Below are 19,710 nucleotides of genomic sequence, written 5' to 3' on the forward strand. Positions count from 1 at the left end.
ATACACAATAAAGATACAAAAGCTGCCCTTTTTCTGAGAGTGTACAGGAAAACATTATTCTTTAGCAGTAATTACAAAATGGCAGTTGTTGAAATCCGTCAATAAGGGTTTAAAATATTCTACTCTGTAGCGCAAATTAAAGCTTACAGCCATTACACTCTTAAGGCCAAATGAAATGTCACATGATGACTTTTTGTGGCTGTGCGGAAGCAGCAGAAACGCAAGTGACATTGTTTACATACTCAGTGCAGTTTATGTACAGTACATCTGGAAGATTAAAATCAACATCTACTAGATGGCATGTTCGAGCCAAAACATCCCTTTCCAGCTGTTTTCCGAGTCGAACTGTAAAATGTTTCGAGATTTCTTGCACAGCTATTTTGAAAACACACTGATGAGCCCGGTTAAAACTTTCCGTTGTCGTTGTGAGTGTTGTCATGAGCTGCGTATCAAATCTAAAAATCTGACCTTACACTCAAAAATATTTATTAATCTAGAAAATCCAGAAGACCTACACAAAACAGACCTTTCGTAGGTCTGAAGACTATGTAAGAAGATTTTTAAACATTAAATGTAATAGGAAAAAAGATTAGCATTAGTACTCAATAACAGTCCAGAGCAGTACATAAGTGTGCGAATTGAGTTTGTCCCTAGTTTGTCACTAGTGTCACATGGTGCTATTCTACTCCCACTATTTATGTTGGTATTGCACCACATCGACGCGTAGAGTTAATTTCTGAGGACATGCACAAGCAACGCTCCAAACGACTGCAGGATACACGGCATACACATAGTATATGTAATCCACGTATAATCAGCAAGTATAATCCAACCTTAGCAATGAAAGGTGTTAGGAAGAGAGAGTTTAGAGAAAGTCTTATCAAATTTATGTACTTTATCTTTTCTATTTATTTATTTTTTTTAACTTTCCAGCACTGGAGGCTTCCCTGAAGGTTTTGTGGTATTCATGCGCCACCAGAACCAAAAAACTACACGAGTAACCACAAGTTTTTCCTTCTAAAAGTAGTTCCATGACCAAAAGGAGGAATTATAGAGATTTAGTTAATTTGCAAACAACTTTGACTGAAGAATTGATGAAGGCGTTCAACAACTGCCCTTAGACTTGTACGATAAGTGAGTTTGGAGGGTTTTTCTCAGTGCAGGGAAGTGTGTTGAAATTCTTAGCTGTGGTGCTCACACACGTACTACAGATGTGATAACTAGAAATTAGGGTGGAAAACTCTGGAGTATTCCTTTAACGAGAGAAATGACATGCATTTACAGTTTCATTTAAATGTGTGTAAGGATGGTGTTCCAACACCAGGGGGCGATGTGATATCAGAAGATATCACATGATCACATGATCACATGACGCTTCAGAAGATCCTTTATCCCTGTGGCCATCATGTACTACTCCTCTCTATAAGCGCTGGGACTTTCATGTGTAATGCATATGCAATACATGTTCAATTCATGTGCAATAAGGGACTTTCATGTGCAATACAAATTTAGGTATATATATTTATAAAATAGGTATATATTTTTTTAAATTTCTTCTTTCTTTCTTTCTTTCCTTCTTTCTGAGAGCAATTGTAACAAGCAATGTCCCCCTGGGATTAATAAAGTTCTTTGAATCTTGAATATTGAAATGCTCTTTTGAGTGCTTGTGTCTGCATGTATGCAACTGGTACTAGTACTAGCGTTACAGCATTCTATACTAACATGTTCTTAAAAAAATATTTTATAAATTTCATAATTATAAATTCTGAGTGATATGGAAATCATTCTGGAAATATTCCATCTCTGTTATGTCTCTATACCTGATTACTCATTACGTCTACAATAGTTTAACTCAGTCAGAGATTTGTTATGTGATATATTCCGTGACCACACACACAGACACACACACACACACACACACAGCAGACCTGGAGAGTAGAAGTCCCCCTCCTCTGCAGTTAACATTCTGCATGAAGAGACATGCATGGAATTTTTGGCGAAGCAGGAAAGCCCAGAGCTCTGGAGATGAGAGAAGCTTCTTGCATGCTTTCATGTTGCTTTGATGCACATGCCATGTTCACATGCTGGTGTGAGCCGAGAGACGAGAACAGAACGAGGAGGAACGCTGTGTGGAGAACGTAGCCCACACCTTGGTGTGAACAGCCCAGACCTCCCACTCACCCACACACATACACCTCAAAGTCTTCCCTAGGAATCAAATCACTCATCATCTAGGCCTTTTGTCTTAAAGATAACCTATTATAGTACGATGTGGTACAATTAAGTTCACTTTGTAGGTGGATGCTATTTCTACTTCATCTATCACTGAAAAAGAACCAGCACTGTGAATATACTAGGCATTTATAAATACATCATTATCACTGCTGGGGTGAGGAGAAACAGTCCACCAGCCAAAAACTCCAACCAACAATGGCCAGAAACTGACCCTGATAAAGACTAGATGACGGTCAACACACACTGTGCACGGAAAAAGATTAGCTTTCGTCTCCAGCTGTAGTAAGAAAGGAATAAAACACTGTTGTAGTGTTGTGCTGTTGTAGGAAAATAATCAGTGACTTAGTGGTGGTGTGATGATGTGGATTTACTGTTACCAACCAGAAGTTGATTATTTTCCTGTAACAGTGCTTTATTTCCTAACACTGACACTGTTTTATTTATTAAGGAGCAACACGCCATGCTATTTATCCATTTATGGTTACGTTTAGTATTGAGGAATGTCTGTGAAACAAGTTAGTTCCTGTTATCACTTACATTATAGCAGCTATAGACAGTCATTTCCTCACTTTCGCTGGAAGTTAATCAGGCAGAAAAAAAATACAGCTTGTTATCAAGAAACAGAAAAACACAACGTCCTCTCTCCTGAAGACTTTCCTGTGGCGGAAAACTTAAAGTTACCTCTGACTGTTACAAAGAGCTTACACTGGAGACTCCTTCCAAAAATGCTGAATAAACATCTCCTCACAGAAAACGTCCACCATACATGTCTCTAAGTCGTTCCTATAGAAATGATAACATATTAGAATGAGTGCTTTAATACAGACCTGTCAGAGCTACTCTTAAAGAAAATTAATCAACACACTCTGACCAATCAGAATTGAGGATTCAGTAGTGCTGTGCTATACCACCACCTGAATAATAGCTGTTCAGTGATGGTCCTGTTTCTTCGCTGCACAGAGAACAGTAGATGGGTTACAGTCAGTAATTCTACACTTATGAAGTGACCTATATGGTAGTTATGCCTGATAAATGTACCTGTACATGTACCTATATATAAAATATTCTAAACTGCGTTAACTAAGGAACCATCTCAATACTGAAGAAACATATTTAAATCATTAACAGTTATGTATATAATTACAGAAAGATGAATAGTAAGCATTTGGTTATTTTAACATCTTCCTGCAACATGTACAATATAAGCAGTTGTGTGCAAAAGTATGGACATCCTCACTGCAACAAGAAATTTAATGCAAGTTGGCTTTATGAGCCATTACATTAAGTTTCAACATTAAGTATTAAAAATACTTCTTATGAGATAAAAATATGAACTTATATTCCTATAAGGTCTCCTGGTATTCATATTTTTGGTTTTCTTAGTTATTTTATTTCTACTGTTTGGTCTCCCTAAACTATCTCTTTATTTCTTTTCTGACCCTCTGTGCTGTGAAACGTTAATATTTCACTTTAACCGTTCTCCAGTAAACTTTTGCACTTCACTGTATGTATCAGCTAAATGGAGTTTAATAGTGGGCTTGAACAGCGGCGTCAGCTGCTGTTCACGACTGATGCAACAGTCACATTCCAACACACACACACCAGTCGAATACACCAGTGCGTGTTGTTTGTCAGGCTTCCACCAGAAGTGCAGGATGAAAGTGTGTGTGTGTGTGCTCTGTTTTTATCCCTACTCATAATGCACATCCTGTGTGTTTAGGAAGTGTGAGCAGGCTGTAGATCAGTGTTTCTGTTTTACAGCCGTGTGTATGGAATGCAGGCGGTTTCCAGCATGTCGCTCTCACGGGCTACGGCTGCTGCTGAGACACACACACACACACACACAGACATTCTCACAATGCTGAGACAGCCTGAGAGCCAGGTCAACTGCTGAGCCTGCATTCACGACTCTACTCACAGCTGAAGAGCAGTGGTGGGAGTCTCAGAGCTGAAACCTTCACACAGGAACCACGCAGGAACATCTCAGCAATGTCAGACATCTTATTCACTCACTCAGTCTGGCATGCCGGTAAAGACCACATGACATGTCCACGTCTCTTTAATGTCTCTTTAATGCAGCAGCATTAATGCACGCCAGCAGCTTTGTGGGTGCTTTAAATAAGCGACGCAACGTCTTTCCGTCCTCTTTCCATGATATACATTTCAAATCTGTACAGGGAATATGTACACTCAATAAAATGTTACACACTGACACAACAGTACCACTGCACATGGCTCAGAGGAACAGAGGAAGTGTCTCCTTGAAACAGGAAGCCAGTCAGTCAAAGGAAGAGAAGAAACCCGTCTTGCTCGGAGCAGTTCGACAATTCAAACAAAAACAAAAACAAAAAAAGTTACGTCACCCTCCAAACACCAGAGCTGCACCAGAACTGCCTATGATGCTACTCCTAAGTAGCTCAGAAAATGGAGACGGTGGATCACATTATATTACAAGAGGTCATCTTCAAAATGCCTCATATGCCTTATTTGTATATGTTACACACATTTTCACATCGCTGAGAGAGAGAGAGGTGAAAGCTTCAGCAAACCCTGTTCCTTAAAAAAAATAAAACCAATAAATCTCTTAAGACAAAATATAACCAATTTGCACAGCAGTTTAAAAACAAAACAAAAAAAGCACACACACACACACAGCATCGACGATTCCTCATGCTCACTGAGAAGGCCATCTTTCTCAGCACATATATCCAAAAACAAAACCGTATCTCTCTCTAGTATAAAAATAAGTTATGAGAAGATCCCGGAGGTGTTTTTTTTTGTGAGGTCACATGAAACAAGTCTGTATGTTCACGCGTGTTCAGGTTCCACTCAGGCTGCAGCCCTCAGGGTCGGGTCGCTGTGGGACGGAGGCATTGAGCCGAACGCAGTCCCGAGGTGCCGAGTAACCCTTTGCCTGAGGTCTCTGATACTCCGAAAAGCCTCCGTTCTGCAGAACTGCAGGATTCCTGCCCTTAGGGCTGTCGTAAACATCCTCAGAATGGCTGGATCTGCCAGGTTTGGCCCCCTCTGAATGGTTTGGTCCGTCCCATTTGGTCTGGGGCGTCTGGTAACCCCCAGACACATTTCCTCCCACCACCTTTCTGTAGTTGCTGTTGTCTGTGGCTTTAAATGAGGAACTTTTGCTGAGGACAACCCCAGGGACACTGTAGCTGGGATCCGCAAAGAAGACGTCCTTCCGAAAGGCATGGCGCTCGATGATGGGCGTGGCGTACTCCGGCTCCTGATTGGTCAGTGGGAGAGCGTACTGATTGGCCGTGTGCAGGTAGTCGTAATGAGACATGGCCTCATTGGTATTGTCCTTGGAGTCCGTGTCCATGGGCCTGAAGGTGGAGCCTTTCCTGGACACCGTTCCCACACCAAGCATCAGCGGCTGCTGGTAGTCTGAAAAGAGTGTGAGAGATCAGACAGAGATTAAAGAAAGATCCAAGTGAGATGAGAGAGATAGATTGAGATCAGATAGAGATCAGAAAGAGAGATCAGAGTGAGATGAGAGAGATCAGAGGAAGATCAGTGAGATCAGATAGAAATCAGAGTAAGATCAGATGGAGATCAAAAAGAGATATCAGAGTGAGATCAGAGTGAGATCAGATGTAGATCAAAAAGAGAGATCAGAGTGAGATCAGATAGAAATCAGAGTAAGATCAGATGGAGATCAAAAAGATCAGAGTGAGATGAGAGATCAGAGTAAGGTCAGAGTAAGATCAGATAGAAATCAGAGTGAGATAAGATAAGAGATCAGAGATTAGATAAGGATCAGAGTAAGATCAGAGAGTGAGATCGGAAAGAGATCAAATAGAGATCAGCGTGAGATCAGACAAGAGATCAGATAAGAGATCAGCGTGAGATCAGAGTGAGAGATCAGAGAGTGAGATCGGAAAGAGATCAAACAGAGATCAGCGTGAGATCAGACAAGAGATCAGTGTGAGATCAGACAAGAGATCAGATAAGAGATCAGCGTGAGATCAGAGTGAGAGATCAGAGTGAGAGATCAGAGAGTGAGATTGGAAAGAGATCAGAGTGAGGTTAGAGTGAGGTCAGACAGAAGGATCAGCCAAGTTCAACAGATTAAAAAAAGCAGGAGAAAGTTAATTACTATTAAGGACTGTTCATATATCCAAACACTAATGCCTGCAGACCAAACCTACAGTAATGATGTTAAGGATGCAAATATCTAGGAAAATCACAACTCCATTCATTTTTAATTCACTGTGCTATGATGCAATTATATTTATTATTTTTTTTTTTTAGTTCTAACTTTTATAATGAGACCACTTCAGTTTATGTAGTATGTTTTAAAGCTGCATCAATAACTAAAAATAATGTCATAATAGTCTTAATGTTAGTTGAGTATGTATAATAATTATACAACTCCATTTTCAAAGGCTTAAAGAAACTCAAATCCTTGGTGTTCTACTTTTAGTCGCCTGACAAATTTTCTTTGGCTAAATGGACTCTAAATAATTAATTTACTAATTAACATATAACATTTTGAGTAATTAACTCATTCATGAAAAATAACTTGAGTTAATTATGCATATCTAACTCATATGTAATATTTATGACTCCTGAATAAAGTAATTAAAATTAAAAACAGTGTTTGTATTAATTTGACAGCCTTAGCCTATATTTTTTATTATTATTTTTTTTCTATACCTGGGGGATTTGGTTATTTATGATCAGTTAATATTTATCAATTGAGAAAAGCCTTTTATAAGCATAAGCAAACGGGTCATTAGGATTTTTTTGTGCAACAGTGCAAAATCCTTTAGCAGTGGAGATGATTTTACATGATTTTATTTCATTGTATTTTTTAAAGCAGTCTTAATTTCTCAGAAACAATATCTATAACATGAAAATAAGCCTGTCAACATGACGGCCACGCATCTTATAACTTTCAAGAATGACGAAGAGCAGAACAGCTCCAAAAAAGGTTTTTGTAAATAAATATGTGAGAAACACTGCTTGTACATTCTTAAAGGGAAAAAGCATGTTGCCTTTTAAAATAATGACATTCACTCAGTTTTGGCTTCTTTTGTTTCTTATTTGATTATTTAAGAGAGGTATGACATCGTCTTCATCATTGTTGCTCACTATAGACGCATTTTTTAATGATATTGAAAGTCTCCACTGAATTCGGTATAAAGGGCTATGCTTTTGTACTTTACATGTGATCTGGCTTTTAGGAAAAAAAAAATACTCCCTTTTTATCCCTCAATTTATCTGCAGCACTGCAGGGCTATTAGTCTTTTAACCACAAACAAAGCTCTGAGAAAATGTCAGTGTTAAAATGTACTGCATTCACAGCTCTGATGCATCAACAGAGCATTTCCTCTTCAAAGAAAAGAAAAAAAAAAAAAAAATCAATGACACGTTCTATAGGTAAGCTTGTTAACTTAACTGCTCAGGGTCTGAGAAGTGAACACTCAGGTTAGAGCCGCAGATTATAATTTGAACTGCATAGACCACTTGTCTACACGTTAATGGTTACTTTACAATGCACTTGGATGTACTTAGATATGAATTTGAATTTAGTATTCAAATGCTTCTGGCTATTCATGAGCTTGTAATTTTATTATAAAATATGGAATATGAAATCTCTCGGATTTTGTTATTTTTCTCTGACAGTCACATATATTTACCTTCTTTTCATGATCTATATAAAATCCACCATCTTTAACTCATTTTCACAAAGGAATAGTTTTAATTTAACCTTCCGATACATATTTAGAGCAAATCCTAAATCCTATTCTCTATATGTGCTCACTACATAGCATATAGGCTTGTAGAACCTATGCAATGCACAATAGGCTTAATAAAACAGGATCTGAGATTAGAAATATATGTATAAGATCCTATTGGAAATTAACTACTACATGTACAATTACCGTAAATATTCAAAGGTAAATATTTTTGCCTTCAAATACTATAAATATATTGAAAATTCAGGCAGTATTCGAACAGTAACAAATCTAGCACGTAGGTAGAGGAGTGTGAATATTATAACACAGTGTGTTATCGTAAACTTAATCGATTTCTGTATAAAACAGTGCCATACTGATGAGCGAGGCTGGTGTCTGACCTGCCATGTCGCTGGTGACCAGGTCTATTTTGGGCAGGTGCTCTTTCTCCGAGCTGTAGCTGAAGGTGAACTCAGTGGACTGCTGCCTGGCAGACGGATGTTTCACCTGCTTCCAGCAACCTGGATATGCAAAAAAACAAGAAGCAGTCAGAGACGTAATGAAAGGACAGGCTTCGGCCTAACAGAACCACTAAGCCTTAAATCATACATTTCTGTCCCACAGAGAAAAGAAAAGACGAGGAGAAAGACTGCACTGGTAATGACAAAGCAGGAAAAGAAGAACACACAGAGGAAGAATTTAGAGAAAATGTGACCAGAATGTGAACTGTTCGTTAGAATTTCACAGAATCATCATGTTTATCGTCTCCAGATGTTTGAACAAGCCTAATTTTTTTTTTTTCCCCAGCTTTTTCTTAAAACAAGCCTTAGGGTATTTTTTTAAAGTATAGTCAAAAAGCAGGAACCTGTTCAAACAGGAATCAGTAAAACATGAGGTTGTAGTTTATTTCCCACCAACCTGAGAGACGGCACGATTGTTCAGATGAATATGGAGGAAGTGCTTGGATTAAGGTTCTTCCTTTGTGTAAACGGCTGTTTGGTTAAGCAGCTCATAGCAACAACCAAACAACCAAATTATTTTAAACCTGATATACAAATATGATGAAAATAAAATTGTGCAACAATCTGATTGGCTAAACCCGAGTTGCTAAGTAACAGCAACATCCACAATCTTGTTACTCCTGAAAGCGCAGTGCTTCTTGTATTATACAGTATAGCTTAATTATATTATAAAAGGACGGTAACAAAAGTCGCACTCCATGATTAGAAAACAAATAAAAGTATTTGTGTATTTGTGGGTATCGAGAGGCACAAAGAGCACAAATTCAGTCTGCTCTTTATTTTAATTCTGTGTGTGTGTGTGTGTGTGTGTGTGTGTGTGTGTGTGTGTGGTGTTGCACGTTGTGAGACGTGGCCTGTTGAAAATTGGAAGTAAACACAGTTCCAGTTGCCAAAAATGTAACTTCTTCGTGAAGTGATTCATGTAGTGGAATAATTTAAACTAGCGGTTAGTGTTTAGCAGTTAACAGTAGCGCCTGTGTCGGTCTTTCTCCTAATAAAACACAGCAATGTGGTGTGTGTATTTTCCACACTCAGTGTTTATAGACAGTCAGGACACTGCTGCTTCGCCGGGTTCCCTTCTGGGGCTTTAAATGTCAAGGGCTTTCAAGTGTGTTTACAGCTGTGTGTGAAGTAGTGTGAAGTACAGTGATGTGCGGAAATGAACATTCTTGGCTCCTACTCGCTCCAGAGTTCACTTGTACCACTGCATGGACTGTATTTGTTTTTTTTGTTGCGAAATGTTTTAGGAGGTTTAATGTTTGGCTGCTGCTGTATGATGTTCATGGGTGATCATGCAGGACTGGGAAATGCGATGTAGTGTGTACGTGTGAAAATGAAGCAGTTCATACCAGACACTCATGCTTTGATTTTTAAACAGAGTTTAAAGATCACTGTTTCAGTTGATGTGGATTTGATACAGAGAAAGAGATTCATGTTCGATTCACACTGTTTATAAGCTGAAAATTTAGGGGTCAATCTAAACAACGGAAACAAACAAACATCAAATGTTTTTACTCTTTGCCCAAAAACTGAAATTTAGTGACCAAAATTTCAGTGCTGTGTTTATGCACTGACCTGCTTGTGGAAGATCTGCAGAGTCATACATGTTCTCTTTGCTCTTCTTCCTGGAGAGAGAGAGAGAGAGAGAGAGAGAGAGAGAGAGAGAGAGAGAGAGAGAGAGAGAGATTTAGTCAGAGAGAGATAGAAAGAAAGAAAGGAAGAGAGAGAGATGGAGATAGAATCACAGAGAGACACACATTAGGAAGAGAGAGACAAAAAGAAGGCGAGGGGGGGGAGACAGACAGACAGAAAGAATTAGAGTTGGAGAGATGAAAGAAGGTGAGACACAGAGAGAGACACACACAATGAATTAGATTTAGTGAGAAAGACAAGGAGACAAAAGGTGAAAAAAGAGACAGAAAGAAGGGAAAAAGAGACAGAAAGAAGGGAAAAAGGGAGACGGAGAGATAGACATAGACAGAAAGAATTAGAGTCAGAGAGAAAGACAGAAAGAAGGTGAGAGAGAGAGAGAGAAATGCATACAATGAATTAGAGTCATAGAAACAAAGAGACAGAAATAAGGGAAAAGAGAAAGAAAGAAAGAAAGAAAGAAAGAAAGAAGAGAAGAGAGACAGATTAACGTGAGCAGAGTCTTTCCCTCGGGATCTCCAGCTCTCAGGTTATTGTTCCTGCTGCACTCCTCCACAGCTTTATCATCCTTCCCCCAAATCCCTCCATCCCCAGCCTGACACAGAGCAGGTTAATCTCTTGACTCTGACCTTTGGCCCTCCCTCCCTCCTTTTCTTCTCCTCCTCCCTCTTCCCTTTCTTTTCTCTTCCACAGGCAGCTATACAATAAGTGTGATCAGAAGGATGATAATACCACTGTCAGTTGCTCGGTCATGTACATCAGCGGCCCATATGCTTATCAGCGCAGACAGCAACAACCAGCACGCGCGCGCACGCACACGCACGCACACACACACACACACACACACACACGTCTGCGTATCTCCACCAGTTCAATAAAACCTGTTCTATAAGCAATAGAAAGCGAGTGAAGATAAACCCAGGACATTAATCATCTCAGAGCTCCTGCGGCTCACAAGTCTTAGATAAAGAAAAGGTAGACACGTCAATCGACCAATTTACAGCACTGCCATTTTAAAATGAGCAATTTCCAGGCTTTTATTGATTTGAACTGAACCACTGACACCTCAAAACAAGAAGACAAAAAAAATCAGTTCTCTCAGGTGAAGCTGTGTGTAAACTCAGTTGTAGTTACAGTTTAACTTCTCTTTAGCATGCATTTACAGTTCTACAGTTCACCAAGCTGTGTGAGGACGCTTGCACAGGAGTCCACCTTCATACTTGAACACAATGTAGACTAACTTACAGTGTCACGTGAACCTAACCAGAATTAAAAAAATAAAAAACAAAAAACAGCCACCGCTGAGCCAAAAAAAAAAAAAAAAAAAGCCACAAAGCAGAGTTTAGTGTTTCAGTGCAGGAATAATAAATAAAATGCAACATGGGCGCAACTTTGTTTTTTACCGTCATCTTTGTTTTGATTCATTTCTGTTCAACCTGTACATTTTCCAGTAACTATACTCGATCAGTCTATTGCCAGTGCAGGTACTGTATATTTGCATTTACATCACAGAAACGTTTGACGTCTGGAACAAAATCTGCTGAAGTGTGCTGCATTTCTCTTTAGACTTGTGTTCAGTCTATCGTAACAACAGCTTAAACGTCATCGGGTGCACTTACTTCTGCAGCACTTTAAAAATGCAGATCCCGACCACCAGCAGCACGGCCACACACCCCACCGCCGACACCACGATGATGATCAGCTTCACTGTGGACGGAGGAAAAGGAAGAACATTACAGGCAAGTGTATAATGTCTACTGTGTAAAGCAGGAGATGTAGATGAAGCTGTACCCAGATCAGACTGAGGCAGGTGCTCTGGGATTTCATCTTCAACCAGTTTGGGCTGGCTGGACAAAACCTCCTGCGTGACCTGAGACGTCGCAGTGACTACTGCGAATGCTAGTAGAGATATAACAGGATTACAAGTTAGGTCCAGTTTGCTGGTATAATAAATTATAATAATATAAATAAAATAATAATTTTTTTTCTTTATGTCTTTTTTCATATTCATTCAACATTAGCTCATCCTCTTTTTACAGAAATGTGTCAAAGGTGCTAAAGTTGATCGACAAACAAAGGATGCCATTTTGTGTCATTCGTTCCTAATTTTCAACCGATATGCACATCCTTGGATCGTCATTCTATGGCTGACCTTCTCTGATCACTGTATCCAGAAGCTAAGATGTTTGTGTGACCCTAACATGCATACACCACATGAAGAACCCCTTCATCCTTTTCTCACACACTCACCTGTTGAATCTCGGACGTACGGGCAGCCCAGGAGCTCCGCGCTCAGACTGATCCTCTGGTGCCACTGCAGAGGGACGACACGGACGTAACGTGCGGCAAAAGAGGGACGGAAAGTGTTGCGTGTGTGGTAGAGATTGTCCACATTCCCTTCAAATATCTGCCAGACAAATATCACAGTTAATCAGAGAGCAAACAGCAACCAGAGTCACATAATTAACTGATTCACTGTCTCACCATATCTTCAGAGCTTTTATACTGTGTGTACGTGCGCCAGCGGCTCTTCTCCTTGTACATGATCTTGTAGCTTCTCACAAAGTAACCGGAATCTGAACCCTTGGTTAAAATCCCTAAAAATATAAACAACATTTGTTAGAGGTAGATAAGCACAAAATACTGGAAAAAAAACCATTAATTTATATTGAACATCTACAAAAATAAATGAGGACAAATAAACATTCAGCACAGGGGTCCACAAACTTTTTTGTCTCTCTCTATAGTGTATGATGATAAAAGCACAGTATGTTAAAGGAAAACAAATAAACCCATTTTTTCTGAACTTTTGATAAATCTGCATCAGTGATGACATCACTATGGTATTAAGCAGGAAGTGATTGAAACTGCTGTTAAAAACAAACACATTATCTGCATCATGGAGTCAATTCTGAACATTTAGGTCTTTACAAACGTGGTTTAAATCACTGTTACAGCATCACGCATGGAGATTACTGCTATCATCAGAAAGCATTAGGTATAAAACTCGCTTCATGACTGACGTAACCTGGATTTTTGTGTCTGACTTCCTGCTGCCGTACAGCCAAGACGTCTCCTAGCGGTGCCTGAGTGGCGAACCAGAGACCTGTCATTACCTCATTTTTCACCCGTCAGAAGTCAAGATCTGGTGTGTTCAGCCATCATGCATGAAACCTACTAATTTGGTGATTAGGCAGTTCAGAAAAGAAAAAAAAAAACAGGAGAACAATTCTGCCTGTTGATGTGGTTTAAAAAAAAAAAAAAAAGCAAACCAACAAGGTGTTTGGAATTTGCATTTAAATAAATATTTTCCATTATAAAATATATTTCATTTTAATGCCACAATACTACAATATCCTCATCCACTCCGTCAAAACATTTTACTGGGCCTAAAGTGCTCTATGTACACTCTACAGTGTTTTTATGTTACACTCCAGGTAGTGAGTCAACATTCTGGAACAGAAATAGTCAACTAAAATTAGTAAAGTTCCAGCTACAAGCTTGTCTTGCTTACAAAGTTTCAGATAAGCAACTATCATGACTGAATGACAGAAACAGTTAACATGACTAATAATTAGCAATTAGTTTATGGCTAAAAATAAGAATTTTAAGTGGTTGTTTTGTATAGTAGTAGTACTTCAAGTTACCACTTTTGACTACTGCCTGAAAAATCTGTGAACGTCTAAGAAACTTTCTGAGCAAATGTCTCTAGTCCGGCAGCTAGCCTCTGGTCCAATTAGCTTCCATCACATGAATAATTGATATTAATGGACATGATTAGCCGCAACAGATCTACTACAGGAGCCATACATGTTGATGTTTAACAAACTGTAGTGAACTACGCCCATTTTTTATACACTCTACTACAGTATTTTTATGTGTACTCGGTTTGGTCCGCTGAAATACTTTCCTGGGTTCATGTCTATACCACGGTCCACCCGTTAATGACCCCTGATGAAGGAAGACCTTTGGGATTGGACCTTAGATCACAAGTATGAAAGGTAAAATCAAGCTAAATATCAGTGATAAGAAAACATTACAGTGGGTAATTAAATTGCCAAACAAGATTAGAAAAGGATAGAAACTTTGTCAGACAGTCACTACACTACAGAAGATCACTGTTCCATCCAGCAGAGGAATGATCAGGATGATCATGTGACCTGTGAATTGGACCTTTCAGTAGTCTGCACTCTTATTAGCTCCACCCACAGGTCCCCGTTTTGATCTCTTGGACCAAGAACAAGAAGTGTAACCTAACTCAGCCCAGATATTTAGTTGCAGAAAAGCCTCTTTCGGAAATAACAAATCTGTTATCATATTGCATTGTGCTTTCAATCTAACAAAAAAAAAAATCTAAAAGATAAAGTCAAGTATATTTGCACCCTGAATCATCTCCTCTCTTGTTTACACTGCTGAGGATAAAGCTTCCTGCTGAGGCCAGGAGAACACCAGAGGCCGATGACTTTCTCTAAATAAAGAGCAGTATTCTTCAGTGACACTCAGTCTCATCATATTATACCAGAGCTGCTAAGATAACAGAGCTTCCTCTCTCTGAGGAGCCGAGTTCAGTCACAAACATCACATTTAAAAAAAACATGGCTTCCGTGCAGAACACAAAGCGAGCCTTCTCTCGTCCTGGGTTTGGCCTGGCCGCCAAGTTCAGAATAAACTCCTGCCTGCTCCCATACTGAAATGTGCCTTTGTAAATAAACAAGTAAATAAAATAAAAGCCGGGGACAAAAAACAGAAGGGCTTTCAATGCTTTTACGCAACACCAGAAATAAAGCTGCAGTGATCAGCTGGGTGTAAGGCGGAGGAGCATGGGAACTCTCATGTGCTCTAGGGCACTAACATTGGATACTTCATCGATGGTCACGAGAAAGAGCCTTTGTAAGCATAATTACCCCTTGTAACAGTCTCTGGACTGAAGCCTGGACTCTGATCCCTTTCCTTCTCTCTCTCTGACAGATGTGTGCATAGAGAGCTCTAATCCTGTTAATCTGCATTATTCCAGATCGGGAGGAAAAAAAAAAGGTTGAAAACTGATCAAGAAAAACAGCTGAAATCTAAGAAGCAGAGTTTCACTGAGCTTTTAGATTGTGACTGTTGAGCCGGAGATGATTTGTACCTACGCTCTGGCCTGGTGAACTTGGGTTACAACTAACTAATATAGAGACACAGATTAGGAAACAGATGCAGGAACGCTGTTTTAGCCACACGTTATGCTGGTGTGAATGTGACGGAATCTCCAAACCACATCCAGCAGCTAAAACCCCTTCCAATAAAAAAAAAAAAAAAAAGCCATGAAAATCAAGATTTTTGATGTGGCAACCTTATTCATAAATCAAGTCATAAATCAGGTAACAACTCTGGTATTTGGTGTTTGAATGTAATGCATATTAACACAAAATACAGCTGTCAGATTTCAGTCAGCCTTAGCAAAGACACATTTAACTACAAGTGTAAAATATTATCAGGATACAATCCAGATACTGTCTTAGTAACAGAGCTGAACCTCTGCAAGCATCATGCTAAAGCTCACAGGCATTATGGCCAAGCTGTTACATGGCAGTCATCATACGACCATGCCATAAAATACAGGGTGTCTGAAATTTTTTTTACTCATAAAAAGTCAGCCAAAATTCAAAAAATTACTTTGTGATATTATCAGCAGTGACACTGAAACACTGATTGATAGAGCCCTAATTTTTATAGCTAAAAAAAAATTATGAAAAATTCAGAGTAGTTTAACACATAACACAATCATTTTCTTCAGTGATTTTTCTAAGGGCATTTAAGTAAAAGAACAAAGATGAAAATCAATAATTTGCAGTAAACTTTGGATTCTTATTCAGCATAAATTTACCAATTTTTTTCAATGAGAAAAGATGTGTTGAGCATCACTTTCTTATATGAACTAATACTGCAAGCTAATGTAGTGAGTTAGGGAACATCAGATAGCTAAACTAGCTAAGGCTCCACTAAATAAAACATGCACATGCTTCATTAACCTTTAAAGCAGAGAAATATAGCTTTGATATGAATATTTACGTGTGAAATGTTTTATAAAATATATTTTTTCAATGTATGTGCAAGTTTTTCCATTTTACTGATGGACAACTGTTAATTTCCTGGAGAATGATATCATCCATTACTCAGGTCTCTAATGTGTATATCTACTGTCACAGATAAGCATGAAAAGTAAATACAATGCTTTAGTAACTCTAACCTGTGATCCTCTTCTTCTCTCCCAGGTCGAGCTGGAGCCAGAGTTTACTGTCAGACTTGTTGTCCCAATTTCCTGTTGGGGAGAGGGAGTGGCCGAGGCCTGGGGACCAATCGCTATGAGTCCCATCGAATACGTTTCTCTCCCATGAGGAGTTAACAGATACGGGCTGAAGTACTACCTGTCTGGAACAGTCTGTAGCAGGAGAAAAGGAAAGAAAAGAGAGAGCACTTTTATCATTAGACATAGTCATAAACCAGATTTAGCTATAGATCCCTAATGAACGAATCAGAGGAGACAGTGGTGACGAGCACAGGACAGTCTTTATGATCACAGCTGCAGTTCTTACGTACAAATCTACAGCATCCAGGTGAGAACACTGAAACAAGAGTGAGACTTGGACATAAACCGTTATATGGAAGTGAAAATCTTTAGGGCGTCCATGTGGGACCATCCCCGACCAACACAAGGTGAGTCACAAGTGCAGAAAGAAGTGCAAGATGAATCAGGCAGATCCGGAGAGCGAGAGGAACCACAGCAGTAGAAGTGAGTCAGGATCTGGCACCAGCTTCACATCAGGCATCTGGAGTTCATGTCATGTCCCAAATAACTTAACATTGTACTAACGAGTAGGAAAATAGCGCAACACCAGCTGTTACTTCATATAGCTACTGGGCAGTCGTGGCCTAATGGTTAGAGAGTCGGACTTGTAACCCGAAGGTTGTGGGTTCAATCTGGCAGGGATTGTAGGTGGGGTGAATGACCAGCGCTCTCTTCCACCCTCAATACCACGACTGAGGTGAGACCCTTGAGCAAGGCACTGAACCCCCAACTGTTCCCCAGGCGCCGCAGCAAAAAAGGCTGCCTTCGGGTGTGTGTTCACGGTGTGTGTAGTGAACACACAGATTCCAGAGTGTGGGTCACCATACCTGCCCACACATCACTTCACTTCTTCACTTCACTATGTAGAACAACAGTGTGAGGGTTGGGATGCTGCTGTATGCTGATTGGCCAGGACTAGTCATTTATAGTCCAACACTCCCACCCCAATAATTCTATTCTATATCAAACATATAATATTTACATGTACAGACAGACAGACAGAAATGGATAAAGGCAGGCAGACAAACAGATAGACAGACAGGCAGTCAGACAGACAAACTGATATGGACAGTTAGACAGATACAGACAGATACATAGACAGAGGCAGACAAAGAGACAGACAGCTTCGGTCAGTGAGCTTACGGCCTCGGTCAGTGAGCTTACAGTAATGAGGCCTTTACACATGCAGTTACATTGACAACAGTTTTCATTTTGCCCGACAGGAAAGCAATGAAAAAGGATATAAAAAACATCAAAAAGAAATAGCGCTGCTTTTCTGGCTGCGTGTGCAGTGTATTCAACATAAAACGCATGTGGGCTATGACTTATTTATGGTGCTCACTGACTCAACAGGAAAGAAAAAATCCTTTTAAAAAGCTCAGCATGTGTTTACTTAAACAGGGTCACGTGTACGGAACATATCTGTATCAAGAAAAGAAATGAGAAAGGCCTTTTACTCCCCGTCTCAAAGCCACTTCCTTGGAGTGTCAGAGTTTGATGATATGAGTGTGAGGTGAAGCTTGGAAGGGGGACGGGACACTGATCCTGATTGAAGTGGCTGGAGATGGATTGACAGTAATGAGGTTTCAGTTGGTTTTAAAGAATGGGGGTTGTCTGTCACGGTCTTAAGTGCACTGTGGTGTGGTAAATTAATTTCAGAGAAAAGCTCATTGATTTGTAGCCACTTATCTACTTCAGTCAGGGTGTGTGTATGTGTGTGTGTGTGGTGGCCATCCTGCGACATCATCCTAGGGAAACACAACTAGTAGTGTTTTTCTGCTGGGGCACAGACATGAGCAGGTGTGTGAAGCGGCCGTTGGAGCTCGGTGTTGACAGCAGGCTGCCGTTTGGTCTGTTAGCGTGGTTCTTGGCAAAGAGAGCCACCTGAGACGTGCCAGCACAAGTCAAGCTACTCTGTGGAAATAAAACCCTCCCGCTGCCAGTCTGTCAGGTAGAAATAAATCTAATCAGGAGATAAGAGGTTCCCACGCTTCCTAAAGCAGCCTGAGAAACCACCAGCAGGAGTTTCACTCGCTCCAACACACACACACACACAAAAGATTTTCCCTCAGGATCATCCCAACTACATTTCTATTTGATGCCAACATGTAAATAAAAACGTAGCACAGAGAAGCTACAGGAGAAGACGAGTAATTAACAGACAGCATCACATTGTTCAAATTGGAATATAATAAAAAATATAATAAATCTAACAATATATAAAGCTCCTCTTATGAACAAATAAATAAACAGTTTACTAAAAAAAATAATTATCCAGCAAAAACAGAATAGGAAGGGTGAAGGAAAGGGAGACAGGGAGGAAGGAAGGAAAGAAAGAGGCAATGAAAGAAGGAGGGAAGGGAAGGAAGGAAAAGGAGAAAGGGAGAAGGGAAGGAAGAATGAAGGAAAGAGAGATAAAACTAAAAGACTGAAAAAGTGATGAAAGAAAATGAGAAAGTGTGAAAAGCAGAAGAAGGAAAGCTGAGAAAGAGAGAAAAAGAAAATAAAGAGGAGAGAGAGTACAGAAGACGATGATTATTGTTGTTGATGCTATTATGAATCACTAAGTGAGGATGTTGGAGGCGTGTCCTGTGGGCGGAGCTTTGAGGGTTGTGGAGTTTACATGCTAAAAGCAGCTTCAAAGCACTTCCACACCTTCTGTATAAAGTTCTTGGGACAGAAAGTGATTCATCTTCAACAAATGGGAATATATAATAGAAATATACATGCTTATGGGAAAAAAAAAAAAAAATCTCTTACCGTTGGTGACAAATGTGAAGAGAGATTCAGACAAAGAGCCGCTGAAAGAGAAGAAGAGAAAAAAGAGAAAGAAAGATCAGTCAGTGATTATAATTACAGTGATAAATGGAGGGAAACACCCACTGGGGGTAAAGAGCAGATCCTCTATTGTCCCACTCCCAAATCACTGCTAAACCAAGTGAGGCTTTTGTTCCTAAAGACCCCCTGCTGCCCCTGCAACTCCCCGCACCCCCCACCACACACACACACACACACACACACACACACGTCTGCGGTGAAGCCGAGCCGCCTGACAGAGCTGTGCTGGAGCTAATTAGAGGGCGCATGGCGGGAAATTGCACCTCTCACAGCTATTACTTAAGAACGTGCCATTTTCACAGGCGTCCTGGCTGCCATTTCCTTTTCATCATTCCTAGCATTAACTTTGGAGTTGAGCCTCGCACGTGGAAAAAGAGTTTTACTCGCCGTAAAAAGGCAGCATGAATAAATAAGATGACTCAGGTTTAATCACTGGCCA

General features: G+C 39.9%; 1 protein-coding gene across 1 annotated transcript in view; it reads right to left on the reverse strand.

Annotated features, from left to right (window-relative positions):
- Positions 1-4,289: 4,289 nt before the first annotated feature.
- The window catches only part of dcbld1 (discoidin, CUB and LCCL domain containing 1), a 36,383-nt gene continuing 20,962 nt past the window's right edge, over positions 4,290-19,710 (reverse strand). The window contains exons 7-15 of the mRNA XM_026923612.3: positions 19,194-19,234; positions 16,335-16,526; positions 12,590-12,702; positions 12,356-12,512; positions 11,897-12,004; positions 11,725-11,812; positions 10,031-10,080; positions 8,336-8,455; positions 4,290-5,637 (exon numbers count right to left, since the gene is read on the reverse strand). Of these exons, the coding sequence (XP_026779413.2) occupies positions 5,054-5,637; positions 8,336-8,455; positions 10,031-10,080; positions 11,725-11,812; positions 11,897-12,004; positions 12,356-12,512; positions 12,590-12,702; positions 16,335-16,526; positions 19,194-19,234 (1,453 nt within the window). The 3' untranslated portion in view covers positions 4,290-5,053. The remainder of the gene's footprint in view (positions 5,638-8,335; positions 8,456-10,030; positions 10,081-11,724; positions 11,813-11,896; positions 12,005-12,355; positions 12,513-12,589; positions 12,703-16,334; positions 16,527-19,193; positions 19,235-19,710) is intronic.

The sequence above is a fragment of the Pangasianodon hypophthalmus genome, chromosome 19 (assembly GCF_027358585.1).
Source record: "Pangasianodon hypophthalmus isolate fPanHyp1 chromosome 19, fPanHyp1.pri, whole genome shotgun sequence".
In the NCBI taxonomy this organism is placed as follows: domain Eukaryota; kingdom Metazoa; phylum Chordata; class Actinopteri; order Siluriformes; family Pangasiidae; genus Pangasianodon; species Pangasianodon hypophthalmus.